Source organism: Brassica napus, chromosome C7 (assembly GCF_020379485.1).
Source record: "Brassica napus cultivar Da-Ae chromosome C7, Da-Ae, whole genome shotgun sequence".
Classification (NCBI taxonomy): domain Eukaryota; kingdom Viridiplantae; phylum Streptophyta; class Magnoliopsida; order Brassicales; family Brassicaceae; genus Brassica; species Brassica napus.
The window spans coordinates 3,051,598-3,061,784 of record NC_063450.1 but is presented as its reverse complement, the minus strand read 5'-3'; the positions used below and the strand labels follow the sequence as shown (position 1 = coordinate 3,061,784).

Genomic DNA, 10,187 nt, shown 5'->3' with positions numbered 1-10,187 from the left:
CAGCACCAAAAATAAACTCTCCCATCGCTCCTAACCTTGCATTTTTCTTCGTTATCCTCATAATCATAGAAGCTACCGATGCTTGGACCTCAAGACAAGAAAAATCATTATTTCTAGACATGTTCAATTCGATGAAACATGCTTCCCATACAAAAAAACACAACCTCAGCCAGACAAATCTTATGATTTTCTTTCACCTTCCATAGAGGCATCTCCTTTATTTCGTCAAATTCTTGAAACACCATCTGCTTCTCTTCCTCCTCAACCAATTACCGAGATGCCAACTCAAGCTGACAACACTGTCACTGAGGCTTCACAATCATAAATATGATGCTAACGGTTGCTTCAAAAAGCACAAATCTAGACTTGTGGCTAATGGTAAATCTCAGGAAGAAGGCATAGAGTTCACAGAGACCTTCAGTCCAGTCGTCAAGCCTGCATCAATTCGAACCGTTCTTCATGTCGCTCTCACCAACAACTGGCCAATCAATCAATATGATGTTCAAAACGCATTCTTGCACGGGAACTTGGAGGAAACCGTCTATATGTTTCAACCATCCGGCTACGTTGACAAATCAAAACCAGATCACGTATGCAGACTCAACTGCTCCATCTATGGTCTCCGACAAGCTCCTCGGGCCTGGAATCAACGGTTTGTTGAGTTCATCACGAAACAAGGCTTCAAGCAGAGCAAGAGTGATGCAAGCTTGTTCATCTACATGAAGAACAATGAACGTGCGTATCTTCTACTATACGTCGATGATATCATCTTAACTGCTTCTTCCTCTTCACTCCGTCAGGCTGTTACCGATGCTCTAAAGTCAGAGTTCCCAATCACTGATGAAGGTCAAATAAACTCTTTCTTAGGGATCTCAGCTTTGTTCAATGATAAGGGTTTGTTCCTGAATCAAACTCGTTATGCTGAGGAGATCATTGAACGCACAAACATGAAAGATTGTAAACCGTGTGCAACGCCAGTGGATTTGAAATCTAAACTTTCGGACAAGGAAGGCAAACCAGTCTCCAATTCAACTGATTATCGGAGCTTGGCAGGAGCATTGCAGTATCTCACCTTCACAAGGCCAGATATAGATTATGCGGTACAAAAAATTTGCTTGTTCATGCATGATCCTCGAGAGCCTCATTTACAAGCTCTAAAACGTATAATACGTTATATCCAAGGCACGAAACAGAAGGGGTTACAGCTCCTGAAGTCTCAAGTCATGAAGCTTACTGTCTACTCGGACGCCGATTGGGCGGGTTGTCCGTCTACCAGAAGATCAACATCAGGGTTTTGTGTCTACATGGGTGACAATCTTGTTTCCTGGTCTGCGAAAAGACAACCAACAGTCTCCAGGTCTAGTGCAGAGGCTGAATACAAAAGTGCCGATTGGGCGGGTTGTCCGTCTACCAGAAGATCAACATCAGGGTTTTGTGTTTACATGGGTGACAATCTTGTTTCCTGATCTGCGAAAAGACAACCAACAGTCTCCAGGTCTAGTGCAGAGGCTGAATACAAAGGTGTAGCCAATGCAGTCGCAGAAGCGTGTTGGTTACGAAACCTTCTACTGGAAATGCATTGCCCCCTTCAGCAAGCTACTATCGTCTACTGTGACAATATAAGTGCGGTGTATCTATCTTCAAATCCTGTCCAACATCAGCGAACAAAACATATAGAAATTGATATCCACTTCGTTCGTGAAAAGGTTCAGATGGGACAGGTTCGAGTGTTTCATATCCCATCTTCATTACAGTATGCCGACATCTTCACAAAGGGCTTGCCGTCATCACTCTATAACAACTTCCGATCCAGCTTAGGCGTGTGTAATCCCCACGCTACAACTGCGGGAGGGTGATAGATATTCTATACATAATATTCGTATAGTTTAGATTTGATTCTATAAAGATCATGGGCAATCCCATATTTGTTGTAACCAACTCCCCTTTATATTCAAAGTGAATACAACGTAAATCCTCAAGGGAAACTATCATTCTTACAAAGATGCCTCTCCGACCAGCATGATCGTAATAACTTAAGCTGCAGCCCTCACACCGACCATACTCAAAGCGAGTAAAAGGTACTAATGGATGCTCGTGAAGTTGTGGTATCTCTACCCTGTCCATGCTGATTTGTTTACTTCCAGAACTGATATGTAGTACCTCTTCTTCTTCCATGGTGGTTTTGATTTAGTTCCAAAATATAAAAAGCTCTTCTTTTCTATCTAATTTGAAACTGGTTTCTTGCTTTTTTTTCAAAAGTGATTATCTTTACGCCTCCACTTGTTTAACTAGGACCACAAAAAGCTCTTATTTTCTATCTATTGCATCAAACATATTTTTCTCTGTTATTTCAGAATTATCTTAGAAAAATTTCGCAGGAAAAGCGTAAACCTGTTGAGAGATATTAAAGGGTAGTATTTATAGTGGCCAATCATCTTATGGCACAAGGTGAATGATACATCAAAGTAAGCTACAAGTGCATGGATGTGATCATTCCGTTTTGTCACAAGCATAAATGGAGATGTAAAGGAAGCATCTTCAGAAGCCATCTTAGAGATATCCATCGTCTTTAGAAGAAAAAACAGCCAAAACAAAATGGAATTTGCATTAGAAGAAAGTAACTCAAGAGGGCGATCAGTAACTAATTTAGTAAAATCTTTACTTGCCTTGAGTAGCTTGCTATCAGTCACGATTTAATTTCCATCGTGATGCATGACATGTCAAACCCATACACGTCGTTCCAAACTGTTTAGGAAACAACAAGAAGCTGTAAATAAACGGAAACATACAAAATACTAAAAAAAGTGACAAAGGTCTTATTTCAGATTCACATTCCACACCGGAAGCTCGATGTTCTTGTTTTAAAATATACAGATAGATGTTCTTGTTTAAGCCCATGCTAACCCCCATATTTCTATTTATGCTCGGAAAGTAACAGATTCTCATACAAAAAGAACAAAACATAACTCAATCTGTAGAATCTTCAACATCACAGTTGACAGTGGCCGCTTTATTCGTCTCTTAGTTAAGAATTTTATATTTTAGGTCTTTCTTTCTCCAAGATAGTCTCACGAAGCAATTGTGATGTTATGTTGAATTACATGGAAACCGTTTTTTTGTGATATTGGAGTATCGGTCGTATCTTTTTATAGTTTTGTAATATATGTTTGTAATCTCTATCACTCATCCAGCATTTTTCAGTGCTTGAATCATCCAAAGCTTCCTCAAACTTTAAACATATAGACTAGGGAGGCTAAACTAAAATCCTAGGATCAAAACTAAATGATAGAACATGAAGTTTTCCAAATCAAGCTTTTTTTTCTTTTTTTCTTTTCTATAGCTGCGTTGGCCCTCCAACACGGCCTTCTTGGCACAAAGATCGGATTCACTACACAACGTAATGTTGCCTTTGAAAGAGACGAGAAAGGAATAGTCCTTCTTTTCTTGGAATAGGAAGGAGTCTAGTAGCAGAACAGTCTCTTCGGCCAAAGAAGTTATCCTCTGAGAGTCTCCTCTCCTTCTTTACTCTGCTTCACGTATCACACTCCTTGGCTCTTAGAATCCCTTCGCCGGCTTCACAAAACATTCGTAAGCCACATTTTCCGATCGATCTCCTGAACGTCAAGTCCAAGCTCGTTTCCTTCCTCTTCTCCTTATGATTTCCAGATATTGCTTTCGGTCCAATGCAGTGCATGCTATGGAGATTCTACTTCTGATTTTCATTCACACTCTCTTATCCGCCTTGTTTCCAGTCTCTCCGGATCTCACGGAGGCTCTACTGGGTAAGGATAAAGTTAATGGCGTTCGCCCTTCTCTGTTTCGGTAAGAGCTTATGGGATTTATCCAAAAGACAAGTCGTTTTTCAGTAACGACTGCATGGAAGAAATGGATGATAAAGAGATGGTGAGAATGAGGTCTAAGAAAAAGAAGCTCGAGGAAATGGTGTGGATGAATCTAGTTTCCCACACGCTTACTTCTTTGTAAATATATATGTAAATAGATTGGCATAATTGTTTTCACACTCTTACCTCGCTTCCGCTAAATGTTCCCACGACAATGAAGTTTGGACCACATCTCTCTAAACTCATCCCCAGACTGAATATCTTCTTTTCCCACATGTTGATCAATGCAAGAGAGTAATTTTTTATAACTATCAGTATCTTCCTACTTGCTTCATGTGTTTTTTTTTCTCTCAGCGTTGGGCCACAGTGTTCCAGCGAGACACCGTTTGATATAGGTAGTAGTTCTTCAATATCTATATACTTGTACTGATTAAAAGCATAATTAGAACTTTCATTAGAACAATGATACAAAGTTTTTATTAATTAATATATGCCTTACTTATCACTCTTAAAGTGTCTGCGACATTTTAAAGAACAAATGAATACAACATCTTCGTTCCTGGAAACCTTAAGAACGGAAGGGAGCTTGCATCGAGTGTTGCACACATAACAAATTGGTCTACTGGTAGAGGTGTTGGACACCACTTCGTCATTGGATCTTGTCACTGAACCATGGTTGATGAATGCATATACTCCATATTCAGAGTCAACGGAAATAAAGGAACCTGGCATCATATATGAGAAGTCTCCAAAAAGGCATGAAATATGCAAAACGACTCCACAATCGTTGCATGTGTAGAAACCTTCCTTTGGTTCCACTTTTTTTTCACATGCCTCACACCAATATTTTTCATCCACATTCATGTCTCCATATGACAAGAATAGAGGATGATCATCGTATCTCTTTTTCATTACCTTTTTCGGCAAAAGAGCACATTTACCATTCAATGTATAGTCACACTCATCACAGCTAAATAAATAGTTTCCCTCGTTCTCACATAGTCTACAACCCTTCGTGTTCTCACATAGTCTACAACCCTTCGTGTTGCATGTACAGTAGTAGTATAAAGAATGTGGATGGCTTTCATGATCAAGTGAATCTGAAATCGAAGTATAATCACATGAGGTTGAGATTCGTACCTGGAACCTGTTGAGTACTGATCACAAAGCGCACACAGAAATGTGAAGTGAGAATCTGTGTGAAGCGTGAATGGCAGGTTGTTGCACACATGGCGTTTTTTCCGTGGAAGATTTGCACATTTTTCGTGAAGAATGAAATCGCATTGCTGATGCTTGCAAATGTAGAACGGTTCTGAACTAATCTCGAAGACACATGCCTTGCATACTGTGTTTTCAGATAGAATCATCCCATCCTTGTTGAGTTGCAAGTTATGATCATGGCTGAAATGTCTTATTGTGTTATCATCAATCACCTCGTAAGGCGCAATTTCCTCTTCTTCTTCTGGTGTCCCTTCTCGTTCTACCATGTCCCACACACCTGTTCTCGTTGCACATCTTGCATGGACAGCAAAGGCAGGACATTTGGAGCAAGAATAAGCCCCGTAGAACCCATCAACTATTTTACGACAAACTTTGCATTTCCACTCTCCATGTCCAAGGCGAGGAGTGTACGATACACGGTGATCATGGCGATTGATGTTTATGACACGTGGGAGATCAATACACTCCCGGTGGATCATGAAGTTGCATTGAAGACAGAAGTATGGGCTTCGATTACCTTGCATCCCACAAGCGTTGCAAGTGAAGTCAATAAGTCTTGGAACAAGATGAAGTTGATGTTCATGTGTCTTCAGGCATTGGACGTTAATGGGTGGTGGGTGTCTTATACATTCTCTGCATATGCTGAAGTTACAAACATCACAATGGTGAAATTGGTGATGTAGTTGATCGAACTCCTCCTCGCAAAGAAGGCACTTCTTGTCTGCATAATCAGGGACTTGACCTCTAAGTGACTTGAGTGGGTGTTGGGGATGGGAAGTGTGGTATGCTTCTGGAAAAAAGTCTACACAATCCACATGGAAGGAATATTCTTTGCACTCTTGACATCTATAATACGGATCTGCCGGGTCTAAACCCTTGACACACACTTTGCAGAATTCCCATCTAATCCCAAAGTAAGGCTCACAGTCACAGATGAGTTTGAGTGGATGCTCGTGTCCGTGTCCGTATGAATTTTTAAGAAGAATAAGCGGCTCTGGTCTCCTGGCACACTCCAAATCCAATTTGAAATCACATAGTGAACAGAAATAACCAACTTTAAACACTCTTCCACAGAAACATATATGCGGTTGAGAATATTTTAAGGGAAAAGTAGGGATGATCAGTTTGAGAGGGTGGTCGGGATGGAAAGAGTGGTTGATCTCTTTTAAGGGCTTGGCGCACTCTTTGTGGAACACAGCTTCTTCGCAACCCAGCTCATTGCAACAGTACCCTCCATATGCCTTAACATCAAATTCGCTAAAGAAATGACTGCACACCTGACACCCACTAAAAGCAAAGCGATTGAAAGCTATCAAAGGATGCTCGTGAAGTTGTGGTAACTCTACTCTTTCCATGCTGATCTGCTTAACTAGGACCCCAAGAAAAAAAGGATTCTTATGCTATTGAGAGCTGAAACCTATAGTTTGAGAAGAAGGAGGCGTGATCTCAAGAGAACGGTGAAAGCTCAGGTTAGAATAATTAACCTAGGTCAGAAGCACACAAATCACTGGTTTCTTGGGCCAAATGGACTATTTACGTGGCTTTGTTTTATTTTAGAGTCTCTTTACTTTAAAATGGCCCTTTTAAGTACAAATAAAATAAAATAAACGGTTTCATTTTCCACAAGTAATCTTTCATTCTCCGGCGGTGGACAATGAAGTCGGCTTCCGTCTTCTATAACAGCTGTGGCCTCTCCACCTTAGCTGAATCCCAAAAACTTATCGATTGTGCTCTGCTTCTTCTACTTCTTCATCTCTCCTTTACTTGTTCTTAGAGTACGTAGCAGTAGAGACTATTGATTATTGAAAGATTTAACTATTATGCCACACTTTGAAGGGACATTTTGGAGTCAGTACCCCCACACAAGAAAATTTGAGTCAGTAGTTCCATTATTTCAAAATATCAGCGCTACCGTTCATAATTGGCAAGCTAATGGCAAGCATAGAAACTGGCAGGTTAACGGCATGGCTTCAGATGAGATTAAAAGGCAAGCTAATGGCAATGATACAGAACTTTTATTTAATGACAAGAAATTTGATCTTCTGCTTAATCAGCCTTCGCTCCTTTTATGTTCATGATGCTGTCTCATTTTGGTCATCTTGGTGTCTATTGAGTGTCTAGGCACATATAAATATTGGGCTTCTAGATATTGTCTCAGAAAGATTTTAAGATAAAAAATTCAAGGGTTATCAGAAAGATAAAAAAAAAAAAAATTTAAACGAGGATGATTTGAGCTAGAATGGTGTCCCCATATGTTGGGCTAATGGGCACTAGTCACATGATTGTTTGAATGGAAAAGGTGATAAGCGAAGCAAATTCTCTGCCTACAGCATGTATCCCAATATTATGAGAGAACTGTGAATGGGCTGAATTCCTCTGATGGGCCCAAGTCACCTCGAAGTGAATATGTTGGCAGGTAACGACACCATTTCTATTCAAGTTGATATCGGCCGTTGTACATTTAGGAGTGCTCTTACGGTGGTTATCTCCTGATAGCTCAACTGAGGTAAATAAAAAAAATCCATGTCCTCCTGTTTCTCTACACACCTTTGGCATAAACTCATCTGTATCAAATTGGTTTCAAAGGAGGTTTGAATCGTTCAGAGAGTGCAAAGCGTATATCACAAATGATCCAAGGTTCTCTTCACGATTCTTGAAGTTGATTCAGTAGAAGACACGACACAACATCAAAGCCACATTTGATCTCAAGCTAGGCAAAGACAAGGAATGGGAACCCTCGATTGTGTTCCGGATGTATAGATGTTTTCTGAGAGATCAGGAGATGACCTTAGAGGAAACTGTATAAAATCTCTTACAGGAAGATAACCACTACACAGACTTGTAACTTTGCTTCATTCTTCTCTGTAACGTTTTGGGATTCAATTTGGGTAACAAGGTAGGAAATCTTAGAAACAATATCAACTTATTTTAATGATTACCAACCTATAAAACAACCATCTCTTGGTTAAAGAGTTTTTCGAGTTAATCGACTATAGAGTACAACAACAAATACAAATTAATCAAAGATAATATGAAAGATAACTAAAAATGAATCAATGTTTGTTTCTTTAACATTTCGTGGGAAATACTCGACGGACTGAGTGGACTCCGGGGAGGCTATCACTAACCCGACCAGGCTGATACAGTCCAAACCCCATGAAAAAGAAACTCCATTGGCAGAAAATGATTTCTTATAAGTATCAGTACTATCCTACTCGCCTTCATTAGAGATGGCAATTGGGTTGTACTAACCCGCTTTGTCCCGCCCCGCCGCGGTACACGGTCAATGCGGGTCTTGGCGGTACAGGCCCGCGCGGGATGCGGTCACTAGAAGTGCTGCCCAATTCCGCCCCGCGACTTGCACAAGCCTTGGCGGTACAGGCCCGCGGGTGTGTCAAAGCCAGCCAAGTCTATATTTCCTCACCTGCAAAAGCCAGCATCAAACTCTCACCCATATTACTAACAAGTCTAAAATATGCTGACGAAACTACACACAACGCAACGAACCTACCTCGATGCAGTTCCTCTTCCACAAACTGCTTGCAAGTCTGAAGACACCAGAAGAAGATCACAATGGCCATCAAGGTTTTGTAACTTTAGCCATCGATCGCAATGTACTTGTCAACTTGTTTGTCTACAAAGTCACGAAGTCAAACAATGCTCTACTAGAAACATAGAAAGAAAGAGATCTATGTAAGAACACAAGTATATACTAGTAACCTAGTTATTGTGATTATCATAGAAACTCAATTAATATAACATGTTAAAATAAAACACCTTGTCAACGGTCTCCTTTCATACCTAAATTCCATCAGCTCTTATCATAAGCAATGGAGACGACAAAAAAAAAATAGAACAGAGACTAACCTGAGGTCCTTTGCCTTATAGATCGGAATGCAAGTGTCCTTTGCATTCTCATATCATTTTCCTCCTTGGTCATAATACAATCGCTCATCACATGTCATTATAAAGAAAAAGTTTTAGAAAATTTATGACTTAAGTCACTTGAGTTTATACGATCAGAACATTAAGAAACAACTGCCATGAGGATAACAAACAACAATGCCTAGTTTAATTTTACAGACCGAACATACTTCTGACTTCAATATCAAGACAAAGAAGGAAACTTTATAACATACAACTACACACAAGAACAAGAACACCAACATGAAAAAATGCATATTAGCAAACATTGACTTGATGATAACAACAAGAAAAGCTTAAACACCCCAAGTATTGTCGATAAGAAGCTGTTTATTAAGAGCCAACAACGAGACAGAACAACTTACAGGATTGTTCGATGTGTAGCCGCCTGATAAGAGACAAAAGAGTCCCCATATTTTGTTTTTATTTCCTGAAGATCATATAATCGACAACAAAGAGTTAGACCATTTTTTTATCTTTCCTTACAAATTAAATCACAGTAACGAGCTAAAGAACATGTAAACACAATTTTTTCCTTACCTGAGCCCATCGTTCTTGAATCGTGGCTAAAGAGGAGATGAAGAAAGAAGATGAAACCGAGAAGAGACTCTTCCTTGATTAAACGAGGATACGAAGAACATGCATGGCGAAGTTGTGACAGATCGAAATTGACGGTTCGAATAAGAAAAGAAGCCGGAAGTAGTCGCCTTTGTACTCGCCGGAAAAGAAGCCGGAAGAGATTGCCATTTCTCTTTGTTTTTTTTGTCGGTGAGAGCTCGAGAGTCAAAGTGACGATGTCTGTGCGGATCCTCGTGCGTCCCGCGGGATACACTGAACCAATCCCGCTTCTGGCCCAATCCCGCACAAGCTCGTCCTGCGAGGCCCGCTAAAAAATCGGGCCTGAATATTAGTGACCAATCCCGCCTCGCAGCAAGTCCAAACGGGCCGGGCCCGCGGGCAGGTTCAAATTTTGCCATCTCTAGCCTTCATGTTAATTTTCTGAGCGTAGGGCCACCAATGTTCAGGCGAGACACCGTTTTATATAACTCTTCAATATGTATACATGCACTTGTATTGATTTAAAGCATAATTATAGCTTCCATTAATTAGAACAATGATACAATGAAAATATATATTCCTTAATTATCACTTTCTAAAGTGGTAGCGACATTTTAAAGAGCAAAAGTATACAACAAGTTC

The 10,187-nt window shown here is 40.2% G+C and overlaps 1 protein-coding gene and 1 pseudogene across 1 annotated transcript; one reads left to right on the top strand and one right to left on the bottom strand.

Moving 5' to 3' along the window:
* The first annotated feature begins 277 nt into the window (after window positions 1-277).
* On the top strand, window positions 278-1,466 carry LOC106373245 (uncharacterized mitochondrial protein AtMg00810-like). Its single transcript, XM_013813450.1, has 2 exons — window positions 278-301; window positions 390-1,466. The coding sequence occupies exons 1-2, from the start codon at window positions 278-280 to the stop codon at window positions 1,464-1,466; spliced, it is 1,101 nt and encodes a 366-aa protein (XP_013668904.1).
* A 2,849-nt stretch (window positions 1,467-4,315) lies between these two features.
* LOC125589990 lies at window positions 4,316-9,950 on the bottom strand (annotated as a pseudogene).
* Window positions 9,951-10,187: the final 237 nt, after the last annotated feature.